Below are 18,037 nucleotides of genomic sequence, written 5' to 3' on the forward strand. Positions count from 1 at the left end.
AAAAGAACTTAAAATAATTTTAATAATTTATTTATTTAATTAATATTTAAGATATTAAAATATTTTTAAAAGTACAAATTCCACTTGTAAAATAAAAATTTAAAAATTACAACTTTTAATAGTTTCTAATTTCACTTTTAAAAATAGCATTAAATTTTATAAATTAAAAATTATAATGACTTCATATTTAAAATTCAAACTCTAATAGTCGTGTCTAAAATATATATTTATTTTTTATGTTTAGATTTTTTTAAAGGTGATTACGACTTTTGTTTATGAGATAATTTTTTTTATAAAAAGTATAAAATTATGTTAAATATGAATTATTTAAAATTTATTAATTGTCACTGTGAATTTGTGACATTATATATATAATTTTTAAAGTATTAGAGTTATTAAATTAAATATCAAAAATTAAATTTTAAAATTAACTTGTTTATTATTTATTTTTTTATAAAATTAAAATTCAACCAAGTCGAGCCTTTAAACGAGTTAAGTCAAGCCACAAGCCTAAATACAACGAGTTAGGCTAGGGCTGATTTTATATAAATGGCAAAATAGACTAAACCTAACTTGTCAGATAGAAACACGGAACTCGTTTAACATCTCTATATTCAAATAATGTACCTAACTTAAATGGCACATTTTAGTAGTTAGTCTTCTCTAATTGTACTTAAATGCAGTTGTGCATTTAAAGCACCAAGAATAGAGAGAGGTTACTCATAAGACACTCAAAGTTGAGATCTATTTTTCAGCACCCCAAATCTCTTGGCACTTAAACTACCACCCTGACAACATTGAACTGATCTACCCAGCTCAGACGTGTTCGCTCCAGAATACAAATATCCAACTGGCTTGAACTAACAAGAACCTACCCAGTGGTACATGTAGATTTCCTGAGTAAAATTGAACCCAGAGGTTACATTGTCTGAAAAGTAGATGTTTGCAGCTAGGAAAAGAGTGAATAATGGTGATGCAAACCTAGGATAGGCAACAATATCCAAAAGAATTTACCACCAGGTAAACCCATAAAATTCTAAAAAGCATATCAATCACTGCACAGACGCAAGAAAAATACCTGTTTGAAGTAGATGATAGCAGTACCCTGTAGCAGATTTTCTGCCTGTCTTAGCTCTCCACTTTCAACATGAGGATGCAAGCTAACACTAACAAATGTGAGCAACCCCTGCAATCGGATCAGAGGTGTAGCTGCACAAGGACTAGAAAAATTAAATGATGATTGTAAGTTCAGCAAATGTGAAACACCCCCCCCCCCCCCCCCCCCCCCCCCAACCAAAGAAAAAAAAAAAAAAAAAGAAGCAAGAGGATTTATTTATTTATATATTTCTTCTTTAGTTGATTTAGCATAGGTCAGAAAGGCATGGCTAAAATTAAGCATTGCATCAGTTAGACAAAGGCAAATCAAATATAACACAAAGAGAGCTCAAATGGGCATGTGAGGCTACCAATGTTTTTCTGGAATTCACCAGTGGCGAATCATTCTATCTGAATAGCAGATTTAAGGAGAGAAAACCCAGTCAATATTGCACCCCTGGATGAAATAATACTGGTAGGATTAACCTGATCCAATAGATCAAGACTAAAAGGGGGAAGCAGAGAGCCAAAATAACAAGTTACCAAATACCCAGCCAGTTGGTTCCTAATTCCCAAAAGGACATGTGGTGTTCAAGGCTTGAGCGAAGATTTTACTCAAGCTCCTGCAAGAAAGGATCGAAGGAAGAGGATAATTTCACTTGATTTCCTCACGGAAGCAAGTAGGTTTACAGCTTGAACTCAAAATTCATGATGGTCAACCTGTGGCAATGTTTAAATGGCCTTTCTCTCTTTGGTAAACAATCGACTGAAACCAGCACCACAGAAAACACAGTTCCATGGCACATACTATAATCAAACAATTGAAACAAAATGATATCTTCACTCTCTAACCTAATCGACTACAACATCTTATATAGAAAATAATCCACTAATCCTCCCATTATTCAAACTAAAAAATAGAAAAGCAAATCCAAAAATTATGGACACATGATCCCTCAATTTGTGGGATCCCATAAATTGTGGATCATTTGTCCTCATTTCCTACACTCCCTTTCAAGCTAGAGAATAAATGTCAGTTATTCCCAACTTGCAAATACAAATATCAAAACTTAATTTCTGAAGTACTTTGGTGAGAACATCAACTTCCTGAGACTTGATAGGAATGTAAGACAAAGCGATAGTCCCATTCTTAATTTTGATCTTTATGAAGTCTCTCTTAATCCTCACATGTTTCATCCGATCACGTTGAACTGAATTATGGACTACACTGATAGCTGATTTGTTGTCACTAAACAACTTCATAGGACTTGTTACTAGCATATTTAAATCTGTCAATAACCTCTGTATCCAAATGAGTTCACATGTTCCTTGAGCTATGATTCTATACGTTGCTTCTACACTGCTTCGAGCAACCACATACTATTTTTTGCTTCTCCATGTTGCTAGATTACCCCCAAACTTTTGTGCAATACCTAGTTGTTGACTTGTTATCATCAACAATTCATGCCTAGTATGCATCTGAAAAACCAACAATATCCTTAACTTCAGTATTTTTAAATAATAACCCTATATCAAGACTTCCCTTTAAATCCCTCAAGATCTGGTTTGCTGCCACCATGTGCCTTTTTGTGGGAACATGCATGAACTGGCTTACCACGCTCACACTAAAAACAATATCTAGTCTAGTGAGTGATAGGTAGATGAGTTTTCTTACCAAATGCTGATAGCTCTCTTTATTCACTGGAGGATCACTATCTGACACCTTGTGATTCCAATTACATTCCAAGGGCATACCAGAAGGTTTACACCTAAGTTTTTCTATCTTTTTAAGTAAGTCAAGCGTATTTTTTTTGTGAAATGAAAATCCTTTTGTGACTTCTTGCAACCTCCATTCCAAGGAAGTATCTAAGTTCCTAAGATCTTTTACCATGAATTCAACTTGAAGTCGTTTTTTGAGATTTCCAATCTCCATTTCATCATCACCTATGATCACCATATCATCTACATATACAATAAGTATTGCTTGTTGTCCTAACTTATTCTTTTTAACAAACAAGGTGTAATCAGCTTGCGCTTGGTTGTATCCAAGATCCTTCATAACAATGTTGAACCGTGTAAACCAAGCCTAAGGTGATTGTTTCAAACCATAAAGGGCATTTTTTAGCTTGCATACCTTGTCTAGATTTTCCTTTACTTCAAATCCAGAAGGAACTCTCATATATGCATCCCCCTCTAATGTGCTATTGAGAAAAACATTCTTAATATCTAGATGGTGTAATCTCCAATCTAAATTAGCAGCAATAGTCAATAGAACTCTAATTGAGTTAAGCTTGGCGACTGGTGCAGAGGTTTATTCAAAATCAATTCCATAGATTTGAGTAAAATCTTGTGCTACTAATCTTGTCTTATATCGCTCTATAATTCCATCTAGTTTATACTTCACTGAGAAGATCCATTTACTGCCAACTGTTTTCTTCCCCTCTGAAACTTCACCATCTCTCAAGTCTCATTATCATTCAACACTTTCATCTCTTCTAGCACAACTTTCTTCCAATTTGGATCTTGAAATGCCTTTTGAACATTTTTAGGAACATGAATCTCATTAATCTTTGCAACAAATGTTTTGAAATTTCCTGACAACTTAGTATATGCAACATAATCTAATATAGGATACTTGGAATTTCTCATACAAGACCTTATCCCCTTCCTTTATGGCAATCGGAAGATCAATGTTATTGACAAGTTCTTCTTCTTCACAACATGACTCATTTTTGTCATCCTTTTCTTGATTATCTGTCGTAATGGGATCTGTCATCGATTCATACTCTTGAATTTACATTGGAGTTTGTGGTCTCCTAGAATAAACCAGAATTGGTTTTGGGTCTATAGTGTTAAATTCTCCCCTTTAACCTGTATCACCATTGTTTTTGGACACAAAATTAGATTAGGAAGGAAAGGATGAGGAGATCAAAGGAAAGGGCTCGAAGAAATTGGGTTCCCAATGTTTGTTTCCTTGAGAATTAATCTCCCCCTGAAGAGAAACTTAGGGGTAGAAGATTTGATCTGTGACAAAAAAAACATCGCATGAGATCAAGAACCGTTTCATAGAAGGATAATAGCACTTATAGTCATTTTGTGTGGTGGAGTAACTAAGAAAGACACATTTGAGAGCTTTAGGGTCAAATTTGCCCCAGTTGGGTTGAACATTATGGACAAATACCACATACCCAAACTCACAAGATTCAAGAGAATTACGAACCCAAGAGGAATGAAAGACAGATAACAATGCACTGAGGGGTGTTTGATATTGAAGGACTTTGGAGGAAACACGATTGATAAGAAACGTTGATGTAAGAATGGCTTCACGTAAAAAAGAGTGTGGAACATGACTAGCAAACATGATGAATCAAGCAACTTCCAGTAGGTGATGATTTTTTCTCTCAGCAATTCCATTTTGTTAAGGAGTATACGCACATGAACTTTGATGAAATATGCCATATTCTTGGAGATATTCATTTAGTTCATGGGAGAAATACTTTCTACCATTATCCATTCGAAGAATATGGATAGATGATTGGAAAACATTTGTGACAAGCTTGTGAAATTGTTTAAAAATTGTAATCACTTCAGATTTTTCACTCATCAAGTAAACCCAGCATACTCGAGTATGGTCATCGATAAAGGTAACAAACCATCATTCCCCAATTAAATTTAACACTCATGACGGTCCCCACACATCACTATGAATTAAATGGAATGGAGTAGAAGGTTTGTATGTGTGAGATGGATAAAATGCACGAGTTTGTTTAGCAAGAGTACAATGATCACACTGAAATGATGAAGAATCTTTATTAACGAACAAATGAGGGTACATACACTTTAGATAAGAGAAACTACAGTGACCTAATCCATGATGCCACAACAAAACATTGGAATTAAAGAATAAGGAAAAAACAGTAGGTAACTTTGGTCTTGAAGGAGAACCAACATTTGACAAGTAATAGAGACCATTTCGCTCATCAGCATTCCCAATCGTCATCTCTGATGACAAATCCTGAAATTTACAGGAAGAAGGGAAAAACGTTACTGAACAGTTTAAATCTTTGGTTAATTTACTCACTGAAAGTAAATTGCACTACAGATTTGGAACATGAAGAACTGAATTCAACTTTAACCCATTGAGTTCCATATCTCCTATCTCTGTTACTATGCACGTAGACCTATCTGCTACAGTAATACCAATATTTTTTGTACATGGTTGATAGTTACTGAATCCTGTATTGAAACTTGTCATATGGTCAGAAGCACCTGTGTACACTATTCAAGTATCATGTGAGTCTTTATATGACAATAAGAAAAAAATACATTTATATGATGTAAGCGCTGCAGAGCTACTAGAAGTTGATGGAACAATTTTGGAAGCATCTGTAACTGATGAGGAAGTCATCAGTTTTTGAAAAATTTCCATCTGCTCTACTGTGAATGGTTGAGAGACCGCACCAATTGTTATCTCAGCCACGTAGGCATTCTTTCTCCTCTGGCTTCGTGGTGTCATGAACCTAGGGCTCATAATAGGGCTGGATTGGCAATCGGAAGAATCCGATTGAGTAGAACTAAGAACAGAAAGTTTAAAAGGATATTTGGACAGAAATGGGGGAAGGATGTAGAGAGAAATAAGGGAGAGAAGTAGAGAGAAAATGAGAGAGAATCAGATATTCATTTCAATAATTTTCAGCATACCATCCCCTCTATTTACATCAGCCTTATATAAGCATATTTGTCCCCTAACAACCTTGCACATGCAGCCATGTGCACCTAACTAATTGCTAGAATATCCCTAACAAACTATTCTACCCTATTACAATAATACCCTTTTATTACTCATAGGGTCATGACACGTGGCTTCCAATCTGGGGGTTTTCCATGAATATTCCAACACATGTCTTTGGTATGGTCAGTGTTATTAAAGGCGCACTAAGGCAGATAAGGGTCTTGGAGCCTGAGACGCAAGGCGAGGCGCGAGCCTGGTGGAACTAGGCACAAGTTAATAAGAAAATAAAAATATAGTTGAAGAAAAAAGCATAAAATATGTCATAACTTATAATAATATTTTAACAAACATGTTATAAAAAAAACCACTCTAAAGACCAAACATTTCTATATTTTCATCATTAGAAGCATCATCTCAAATATTTTCTTCCACATCATCTACTCCTCTTGTTGGATGATTTCTATGGTTTAGAAGTGTGATGATAGTTTCATACATTTTTTTGGTAGGTAATATACTAAACTTGAATTTGCATCTTTCTTTGTTTTGGTGACTTAATGTTGCATTTTGTTATTACATGCCTTGAATTTGTTCAATTCTCCCTATCCACCTTCATCTAGTTCAAATTCAATTGGAGCATTTGAAGTAGTAACCATTTTATTTATTGTCAAATTTGTAGTTGAAGCAATAAATTTAAATCCTAAACAGTAAAAAATTAAATAAAGTAACAAACAGTAAAATAAAAAACTTGAAAAACAGCTAAAAAGCCCAAGGCGCACGCCTTTGCCTAAGGCGCCTTGGGCTGAGGCGCACTTGAGGCACACCTGGTTTGCACCCGCCTGGAAGGCTTTCAGGCGCCCAAGGTGCTCCTTGCACCTAGGCACGCCTTTAATAACACTAGGTATGGTTGGGTTTCTTACAATACTCACACCACATCCGCCTGTCCTTTCCAAGAGTTCCTTTTGGATTGTATCATTCATTTTGTTTTATTGCTAAAGCAGATCCCTGCTCTGCTATTTCGATGGATGAGCTCTATACTAAAGAGGACATCACTTTCCTCGTTTTTTCTCGCCAAACTTCAACAAACACCTCTTTCAAGTTAGGTAAAGGTTTTGTGCCAAGTATATGTTCTCGAACGTCATCAAATTCTTGATTTAGCCCTTGTAAGTCAAATATTCGATCTTTTTCTACCATCTTATTGTATAGAACTCTATTATTAGTACACTTCCATTCAACATTGTGAAACAGATTGATTTGTTGCCACAATTCTAAGATCATATTAAAATACTCGATGACAAATAATGTACATTGTCGAGTGTTTTGAATCTTAGAGCGAATCTCAAAACTTTGTGATATATCCTCAAAGTCTGAGTACATTTCTTGTACAGCATCCCACACTTCTTTTGTTGTTTGGTAGAACAAGTACATGTGTCTAATCCTTTGTTCCATCGAGTTTATCAACCATGCCATCACAATTGAGTTTTCTGCTTCCCATACACTATAGGTGACAGAATTTGATGGAGGTGTTGTTGTTGCTTTTGTCAAATATCTCATCTTTCATTTTCCCTTGATCACAAGCAATACTGATTGATATCACTCTCTAAAATTGCTCTCGTTCAATTTATGAAAGATGATTTGTATTGACGGATTTCAAAAATGACTGGGAACTAACGGTAATTGAGGGTTGGAGACAATCAGGATACTGGTCGATTCTGTTGTGAATGTACTAGAGTTGGTCATTTTATTGGTAATGTGAATGTATTAGAATTGGTCATTTTATTGGTAATGGTGGTTGTTGGTATTCACATTAGTGATAATGATCTGTTGGTCTGAAATCAGAAGGTTGCTGCAAACTAGATCTAAGACTGAAAATTAGATCTGAGGTCGAGGTCTGATAGGCTACCATGAAAAAATGAAGAAGAGGACTGGGATAGAAAGAGCAAAGAGTAGTGATAGAATTTCATTGGAGCACTAACGGAGGCAGATGGTGACGAGTGACAGCTGGAGGTGGTGGTTGGCAGCAGCGATTGACGGCAGAAGAGACGAAACCACTGTGATTTGAATGGGCTGAGTGAGACAAGTCCAACAGTGGTAACGGCGTTGCGTTTGGAGCACCGGAAAGAGAGAGATCAGAGTAAAAACAATCTTGACGCACATATCTGATAGGCAGCGAGTGGCGGAGGCAACAACGACTGGGCTTCGGGAGGGGTGACCGATCGAAGGCCGACGATGGTGATGGTGATGGTGGTGGTGGCATGAGCAAGGTGACAGAGAAGGGTTCGGCTTCGGCTTCGGCGCTTTAGAGTCTGGCAATTTTTGCGCTATCTGCTCGATTAAATGCTACTGAGTTGGACAAGGTTCTAGTGAAGGACAGAATGGCTGCAGAAAACGAACGAACTCACTGATGCGGGCTAGATCTAAGACTCCAACGATGGTAGCGAGATCTAGGATGCCGATGAGGATGATGGGCTACGGACAACAGAAGCTGGAGATGCACGCAGCTTCTGGAAACAACGGATGCTGGAATGACGGACAAAAGACCATTTGTCCTCTCTACTCCTGGCACTTGACGGCAGAGACGGATTCGTCTACTAAAACAGGGGGAAATCGACGACGGCTACGGGTGGCTCTGATACCATATAATCAGACAATTGAAACAAAATGATATCTTCACTCTCTAACCTAATCAACCTACAACATCTTATATACAAAATAACCCACTAATCCTCCCATTATTCAAACTAAAAGTTAGAAAAGCAAACCCAAAAATTATGGCATGATCCCTCAATTTGTGGGATCCCATAAATTGTGGATCATTTGTCCCCATTTCCTACATTTACAAAGAGGGATATGAAAAGAAACCTTAATAGCTGAGCAAGCATAATAGTTGGGACACTTGCAAAATAATCATACACTATAAATGAGTAACCAACTTGCTTGAAGGGCATCAGGCACAAAATTTAAGGAATAGCTTATAGCAGAAGTATCAATTAAGGACGAGGTGAGTCCTAAAAGCCCACCTTGTAATATGATCAGAAATCAAGCATCCTGACGTGGAAGACATTCCTGTGCAATTATAAGGGTTTAGGGTTAAGACAATGAAGCATTTAAATCTAGCTTACTTCCAAAAAGAGAACATAAAATGATGACAAAATGAACAAAGAACAAATATAATGAACACACAGGACTCACTTCCTGTAGCTATCTTTCCAAGATTAACCACACAAAAGCAAATCTTGTGAAACAGTTTACAATATGTACACTATAACAAGAGCTTGAGACCAAGAACCGGTGCACTATTAAGAGAAGAGAACTGGCACCTGCCTAATAGACTAAAGCTTTCCCACCATAAAGTTCCTGGCAAAAGGAACTAAAGTGCCATCTGAAGGAAACTCAAGCTCCATGGGAAGGAAGGCAGCTTTAATGACCACGTTTGAGGAGTTAAAGCTAGAAAACATGGTACTTTGAGAAGCTTACAAACATCAGTTACAACAACAAACAAGGTGATAAAAGGCAGTGGAATAGAAAAGCAAGGCTATACACTAGTCAGTGAGTTCTTTCCGTTGAGAAAATGCGCAATCAAATATCTCCATTAACATCTTTCGTGACTTATTCTTTCCATTCATAAGGAGCACGGTCAACAACTAAATAATCTCCACGGATGTCTTTTGCAACTCGAATGTCATCGTCTAGATATACAGATTGGAACCTGCAGATATTGGACATTTCATAATTAGCATATAGTGCAGTGAGAATGAAAGATGTAACATTATATTGGAAATTTCTACACCCTGATACAGTATCAAGTTGAAACCAATGAGATATTTAACTTAGCTGGGCAACAAGAAAAAAGTAGGTGATACCACTGAGCTAAACGGTTTACCTAATTTTATAGGGGAAGTCTCTAATGAAGAGAGGTACGATGAGAAGAATAGATTACAGAAATAAATGAAATCAGATAGTGAGGACCAATGGTGAAAGATACCTGTGAGCACTATGAAAGTCAATCTCAACCAGGGCTAATGTCACCCAAAATGGCAAAAAGAAAGAAGGAAAAGGAACAGAAAAAACAAGCAGCAAAGACAAATTCCGAAAATAATCAGTTCGCATAAAGCATGTTTAATATTTCAATGCCTTCATGTCATTCCTCAAAAGCTAGAAACTCCGTTATCAGACTTTGTTAATCAGGGAAGAATGAGTTAGGGAACAAAAGATACTAGAGGATCTTCATCTGTTGGAAGTACTATACGGTATCTGGTTTAAAAACCTTAGGCACGCATGAAATTGATATTCCCATTTGCTTAAATGGTACAACAACAATAATCACAAGCCTTAATCCCACATGATGGAGATTTGTATATATAGTAATCCAGCAAAATTACAAAATGTCACATGCCTTGACATTTGAACTCCTATGAGGTCTAAAGAATAAAGGAGTATTATAAAAAAAATAAAGATCTCCATGGAGTGACAGATCCAAGATTTCTGTTGCTGGGCAGAATCGGCTTGACCATGAAGCTATCTAATCTGCCGCCTAAGACCTCGCATTTACAAAGGCTCCAAAATTTTGTAATTTATAAATCTATTTTTTTTTCTTTTTAATAATAAATGTTTTATTAAGAAAAATTTGAAGCCAAAATAAAATCCAACTTTCGGTTTAAATTTCCACAGACACGCAACCCAACAATCAATTTACAACGTTTTGTCTTCCCCATTTTCTCTTCCCAATTTTTACGTTATCTTTTCCCATTGTTCTCAATTTTTACCGTTTCTTCTTAAATATCCCATAGACTTTAAGACTGTAAATTTATTTTTAATTATAAATCTTTCAATTGCAGCCCTAAAAAAATCCCATTATTCCCAATTTTCTCTTCCCAATTTTTACCGTTTCTTTGTTTATTGTAGTAAATTGTTTGGCTTCTTTTGATCTCTTAGACATTATATTTTAGTTGAAAATTCACTATTGTTAAGAGATTATTGTATTTTGTAGTTGATTGAACTTCAAATTTTTTTCATTTTTTAATTTAATGAAATGATAGAATTTTTCCATAGAAAGGTGTATTATTTATTTTTTTTTACAAAAAAAAAGTTAATACTCTTGAGAAGGCCCCGACAAACTTTTTCACCTAAGGCCCCCAAGTTGGTTGAGCCGGCTCTGTTGCTGGGCAAAAGTAAGCCTCTAGATAAGTGGGTTCCACAAAAAATGCTCAAGATCTGAACAATTAGAATAGAATTTTGGAAACTTAGGGGTAGGGGCCCTAGGCCATTGCCCCTAATTCCATAAATATTTCCATATAAATGGATTCCAGATTCCACTGCATGGATAACTGCTAGTTTGAACCAAATTAAAAAATGTAGGCAGAGAGAATGCAGCGAAGATAAAGGAAGATGAGGATAGAAGGAAAAAAAAAAAAAAAGAGTTGTGTTCATATCTGTCAGAGAGAGAGAGAGAGATGTGTGTTTATAACATAAAGGATAATGAGAAGAATAAGGGGATAGAAGTGAATATGAGAAATAGATGAGAGCTACCACGAGAAAGAAACAACTTAGTATTTTGTAAGTCAATCAAAAAATGCAATGTGCAACCAAATCCTTACGATCAAGGGACAAATATATATATATATTACATATAGAGGACTAATTCCTACTCCTACTAAGACTAGGAATGGTTCTTAATAAAATTAATATTCCAAATAAAGAAATCTTCTTCTCCATGATAACTCCTGTATGGACTTAATCTACTTGCCTATTAGATGGGAGACACGTATTTTGTTCAAGAAAATCTTTATCGATACCCTCCCTCCCTGGATTTGACCATATTTCTTAGAGCTGGTGGCAAACTCATAATTCCTCTTATTGTAGTCTCCAAATCAAATACAAGAAATTCAAGATTTTTATACTACAGCTCTGACCATTTCTTTTATTTTTCTAAGGTACCACCTTTCTCTCCAATTCAACATTATATACAATGGTCTCGAGTTATTAAGAATAATTTGCCCACATATGCTCACCTGATAGGATAGTGTCAAAACCAAACAAGAGACATAGCAGTGCCATCAATGGAGCAATCTGTTGAAGGTGATTCATCAATATAAATGGTGCAACCCCATGTTATAATAAATCAACAAAGCATATGTATATACAAACAATTAATATGTTTAAAAGGCATCCCAAGTGCATGAGGCTTCCTGCTCTGCTAGGGTTGGGTGAGGGTTTTTTTTGTGTGCAGCCAAGGGTTTTTTTTGTGTGCAGCCTTGCTCTTAAAAGTCTGTTCCACAACTGATGCTACCAAGGCTCACCCTCATATAAATCAATATGTTTGTTTGAACAATAGAAATTAGAAGGCAGAAGAAGGGATGCCAAAGTCCCAGTGCCAATGAAGAAATATAAAGGACAAGTACATGATCTTAGTTTGTAAGAAGTGTAGCACTGATATAATACAAAACATGGCTCTTGCAATAAAGTGAAAATGCATTTCTATTCTCTTTGGCATGGAAAGCAAAAATTTGAACGGAAGGCAAATAAATAAATCAAAGGCATCTGAATCACAAGAAATCCTAATTTGTAAGCAAAATTGCCAATATGGTCTGCATTTATCAATTATTGAATGTTCTGATCTCATCCAATAAAGGCAAATGTAATGGGAAAGAGATGTACAAAAGATAGACCAGGAGAGGTAAGAACTTCAAATACATAAACTAAAAGGTACAGAATGACAAGAGGGTTTATGAGACTAGATGTGTATATGTGTGACGCAATGTATAGCGCGTGTGTGAAAAAAACACACCAAAATAAACTCTTGAAAGAACAAACTTCAATGGCCGAAACTTGGCTTTCAAAAAGACGCAAAAACAAGACTGTTTTGCTAAAAAAACTCAAATAGGTAGCTAAAATTTAATTGAGAAAAACTTGATTACAACCCTTAACTTCTAGGTATATTTATAGTGTTTGGTTAATCCAAATCCATCTAATATTTGTAATTAAAATCCAACTAGAATCCTAATAAAAATAAATCATAAGTAAAAGTCAACTAGAATCCTAATAGAAATAAATCCTAAATAAAATTCAACTAGAATCCTAATAAAAATAAAACCTTAATCAAACATGAAATAGAATCCTAAATCAAGTAAAAACATGAAGTAGAATTCTAAAACATATGAAGTATTAAAATATTGTTTTGGTGCTACTATTCCGATGATACTGTTTCGATTTGGTTGGGTCGACCTTAGGCCGGGTCTTGATTGGTGACCGCATCAGTGTGTGAGCACATGCATTTGTATATGACAAGAGGGTTGATGAGACTAGATGTGTATGTGTGTGAGCACATGCATTTGTATATGACAAGAGGGTTGATGAGACTAGATGTGTATGTGTGTGAGCACATGCATTTGTATATACATGTGCGGAGAGGAAGAGAAAGAGATGGAGAAAGAATCTGCCCCACAGGACAAAACCATAGCCAGTGAGTCATGGAAACTCCAGTAACAAGCAACCCTATTGTCACTGCCAATGATGTTATTCTAAATGCAAAAACAAGAAAAGGTTAGTAAGTAAAAATGGGTATATATTTGGCAAAATAAGCGACATACTTGAATGAAGAAAAGGGCCTCAGACTATAGACCATAGGAGCCCACTTTATTGATTAATATATCTTCACCTATCGCTTTGATATTGTTTCCCTTTGATGCTTCTTTAATTCTATTATCACCGACAAGGAAAAAAATGAATTAAGTATCAATATAAGATTGTTCTGTAATTATTTAATCAGACAAACCAAATTGGATAAGCCTCGCCCACATCAGAAATATTTGTTTTCAAGTTTACTGAACTTGAATTTTAATCAGGTTATTCATTCAACTAACTATCAATAGTTCCACCTAGTTGGATTGACTTCCATAAATATACAGATCATTTATATTCCAAATACATTATCTTATAGGAAGAAAAACACTTGCAATTTGTACATTTGGTTGAGGAAAAAGTCGAGTTACATTGTTTTTACAGTGTGCACAAATTTAAAAGAAACGTACTTGAACGAGAAACAATGCAAAAGGCAAAAGTTCCTCCCTTTCCACCACTTAAAAGCAAAATAGCAAGGCCAGCCCCCTTTCTTTCTTTTGTTCTCTTTTCCATCCACTTCTTTTTCTTCCTATTTAATTTAAATTTCTCCTTTTCTCTCCTTGCTCCTCTTCTCCAAGCAACAAGCATGAGTTTCAACTGCAGGTATAATATGTTGCTAAAGAAAATAGATGGATGTGATAACATACTGCATACAGGTCATGTTCATTCCTTCCAATTATAAAGAGCTCGATCAACAACTAAGTAATCTCCTCGAATATCCTTCACAACTCGAATCTCATCATCAAGGTACACAGATTCAAACCTATAGAAGGATGAAATCTTTAATACTAATTACAAGCAATAAAAAGTAATAGCAACTAAGCAAACTACCCCCAAAAAATGAGAAAGCATAAACACACAGAGAGAAAGTACAAAAGTTTAAAAAAAAAAGGACAACAAGAACAGTAACAATGAACGTGGGCTAATAGAAGTTACCAAATCGTGAGGGGAGCTACAATTTAGGATCTAAAATCCACGTGTAATATTTTGAAATGATTTTTAGTGCTAAAGGGATATTGTTTGTTATTTTTTGGACAACAGATTGATAGTTGAGTGCAATTCACTATAAATAGGTTTAATACATCTGCATCCTCCATAGAATTGCCAAGAGAACATTAATCGACCATTTATACAAATTCCTAGATTTTTTATAATGCTTTGTTTTCATAACAACATAATTTTCTTATTCAATGTCCTATCCTTTTCATCTCATCCTATCCAATCCATAAGAATATAACATCAAAGTTAACAAAACCCCAAAACTTGACTGCAGGCTGAAGGTATGAGAGGATCATTTCTCTTGCAGCATATTAGGTTTATCACCAGACCAATGGATAATTGAAAAAACACAATCAAATTACAATATATCATTTATTTGATTCATAGTTGGAACAACAATATGAGAAAGTGACATGACAAAATACTAAAGTTAAAGTATGACACCACAACATATAAGTGCCAAATCTGGAAGGAAGAACAGCCAAATAATCTTCTCACAATGTCTATGACTGAATACAAAATTAAGAGCATGATAGAGATCTTCGCTGTACCTTGGGAGTTTTTTCACTAAATCTAAAATGTTCAGACACAAAACTCACACCCTCAGGTAGCTATTAAACATATTTCTCAAACTCAGACATGTTTAACAGTTGAGGGATCAAAACACTTCCAAAAACAGGAAACACCTAAAAACCTGATGCCTGTAATCTGGAATGAGGTCATGGCATAATTTATTCTCCCCCTCCTGTCATCTCCCCCCAAAATTGGCCTCCTACCCTCCCCAGCTATCAGTAGAGGGGTGCTATCAACAAACATTTTCGAAGGTTGCTTTCAGAAACAAGTTAACAACTTTTCCAGAAGTTGTTGAGCGTATGCATATGTATTAAAGGAAAAAGTATGAAATCCTAAATGTTATGCATCTCAATAACTCTTTTCTGCCCTGCGAAACTTGGTAAACTCACTTGCAAACTCTATATGCATAAAAAGAAAGAAGAAGTATTACTTAAGGGCCATCAGGCACCCATTACATTTTCTCTTTGGTTTTGGAGTCTTAACAACTTATCACTTTGGAGTACTTTCAATAAGCACCATCTCAAGTATCCGGTTAGAAATATGTGTTGATTGCACAATTTTGTGAATGACATGCAGTATGGAAAGAAGGCCAAAAAAGTGGTGAGGTTTGAGAATCTCCCAACAGTCTTGACTGATTAGAGAGAGAGCTCCTGCACTAAGACTTCTACTATGTATGTTTGCAGTATAGAGAAGATAACCTTCAGCATATCAATGCAGCAATCTTGTTGAGCACTTCCTTGTTTCTTTTAAATGAAAATGAGCAGCATGACATTTGATATACTTCTTTAATCAACCTAATATATACATCAAGATAGCAATAATTCTTGTTCATCCTACCTCTCCATAAACAAACTATTGGGATCCAAACAACAAAAAGTAACATAATACAGTTTGTCACCTATTCTTGTCAACCAAACAAGAGCATTAAGAAAACCAAAAATCATCAGCCAAATGAAAGGGCCTTGGCTTAATAGTATCAATATGGTTAAAACCGGGTCTGTAAGCTTCTGCATCACAAAGAATTAAGCACTCACCAACCCTGCCCAAATGGTGGTAATGGAAGCTCCCAATTCTGCCCACGGAGAACTGCGCTTGTAAACCTTGTAAAGCCAACATTACATCTGGCATTACTACAACAGCCAAGTCTTCAAATAATCAAGACAGCAACAGAAAAACAAAATAAAGGGATTACAAGTGAACTTCTGCTCACTCGTATACTTCAACAATTCATCATTTATGATTTATCGACATAGTACAAAATAACGTCTGAATTACTGCAAAATTGATATTGCTATTAAAGCATACTTAAAATTTACTCTCTGAGGCGAGGAGATTTCTATAGTGGACCGGACAAAGAAAACCCCGTGAGGAGGAAACGTGATCACGTTGTTTAGAGCACCATTCTCCACGTCAATCACCTGCAAAACGTCTCCGGCGCGGGTTCCGAAGACCCCCGCGTTCTTAATTATGTAGAGTTGCTCTTTCTCGGTAGTCCACAGCAGCCTCCAGGTGCCAGAGAGGGACGGCCCGGTGGTGACGGTGCCGCTGCCCAGCACCGCCATGGAGTCGATAGCGTCGATGATCTGGGAGAGCTTGGAGGCGTCGGTTTGCGTGCGGAGGCCCCGGTCCTGGTCGGAGATTAGGCGGAGCAGGTGGCGTTTGGCGGAGAGGGATTGGTCCGTGAGGGAGGAGCGGGTGAGTAAAGCGGAGTTCCATCGGCGGGGGACCTTAGGAAAGCTAGGGTTGAGGGAATTGAAAATGGCGGGAAGATGGAGAGGCGTCGCCATTGGAGAATGAGGGAGGGGAAGGGGCGTTGCAGAATTCGGGTAAAATGGAGGGACTTGGAAGATAAACTGTGGGAGTTGATGCTGAGGCACGTGTGGTTCACAATTTTATAGATTCCTCATTCCTGGGTTCTACCATAGACGAACCTTTTTTTTTATTTTTTTAGTTCTTTATATTTTAATTAAATAGAGATTATGATTATTTTCATATTAATTATAAGATGAGGTATTATGCTGATTTAAGAAAAATATAAAAATTAATTTGACAAAAAAATAAAATTTACGGAATGTGATCTACAAATTTGAATTCAAGAAATATAAGGTTAATTTATTTTTTTAAATAATATAGATATATGTATATATGTTTGTAAATTTAAAAATATTAAAACAATGAGCATGGTTGGCTAGGGCGGCAGGGCTCTACTCTCATTAAAGAATATGAAATGTTATTTTTAGAATACATAATATATATAAAATAATAAAAATATTTTTCATAGCATTGAAATACAGAACTAAATTATCCCTCATCTAAGATGGTAAGTTGATGAGATGCGATGGGTATTTTTTATCATTTTATATACATTATATAGTCTAAAAGATATTAATAACATGATCCGAAAAGAATATATATACATATATATAAATATAAAATTATATAATAAATATATGCATATTTAAAACATATATATCACTTAGATTAAAAATAAATATTGAATTTTAGTTGATAATTATATTTTTAAATTAAAAATAAATTTGTAAAAAAGATAAAAAAAAAAAAAGGATAGTGATAAGGTGTCAGTTAGTTAGCATCCCATTGTTTGCACTAACGAATTCTTTATTTATACCATATTAATATATAATTATAATTTTAACGGATTATATTGGCATTTGTATTGATAATAGGTAAAAGATAAGTTGAGTATAACTAATTGCAGTGCCAACAGTGCAATGATGACATGGAAAATGGATCCAGTTGGCAAATTCTAGGGAAAAGTCCTGGGAGCAGAGAGAATCATCGATGGGATTATCAAACGGGGTAAAAAGGTGAAATTATCGCCCATACTTTATAAATTTGTAAGGCATTACCTTACTCTCTCATTTCCCTTCGTATGGCCACCACCGCCCTTATCTCTCCATCGCGCCTCGCCACCATTGCCTCACCGTGCAGCGATGGTCGACGAGGCGAGGTGAGAGCAACAAGGCGATAGAGACGAGTGCGATTTTGTTCACCCCCTTT

The 18,037-nt window shown here is 35.8% G+C and overlaps 1 protein-coding gene across 8 annotated transcripts; it reads right to left on the reverse strand.

Annotated features, from left to right (window-relative positions):
- Positions 1–549: 549 nt before the first annotated feature.
- On the reverse strand, positions 550–16,883 carry LOC127802692 (probable plastid-lipid-associated protein 11, chloroplastic). 8 transcript variants are annotated; one of them, XR_008023331.1, is made up of 7 exons: positions 16,322–16,883; positions 16,051–16,116; positions 14,092–14,207; positions 11,836–11,893; positions 9,145–9,533; positions 8,845–8,890; positions 550–1,209 (listed from the first exon to the last, which is right to left on the reverse strand). XR_008023331.1 is itself a non-coding variant. In XM_052338650.1 (4 exons), exons 1-3 carry the CDS (start codon positions 16,801–16,803, stop codon positions 14,108–14,110), a joined length of 648 nt encoding a protein of 215 aa, XP_052194610.1. In that variant the 5' UTR covers positions 16,804–16,883; the 3' UTR covers positions 9,040–9,533; positions 14,092–14,107. The 8 variants fall into 8 exon arrangements, 2 of the variants coding, with proteins under 2 accessions (XP_052194610.1, XP_052194611.1); XR_008023329.1 differs by lacking the exon at positions 550–1,209 and adding an exon at positions 4,889–5,110; XR_008023330.1 differs by lacking the exons at positions 550–1,209; positions 8,845–8,890 and adding an exon at positions 13,414–13,522 and having other exon boundaries at positions 9,040–9,533.
- Positions 16,884–18,037: the final 1,154 nt, after the last annotated feature.

Source organism: Diospyros lotus, chromosome 5 (genome assembly GCF_014633365.1).
Source record: "Diospyros lotus cultivar Yz01 chromosome 5, ASM1463336v1, whole genome shotgun sequence".
Taxonomy (NCBI): Eukaryota; Viridiplantae; Streptophyta; class Magnoliopsida; order Ericales; family Ebenaceae; genus Diospyros; species Diospyros lotus.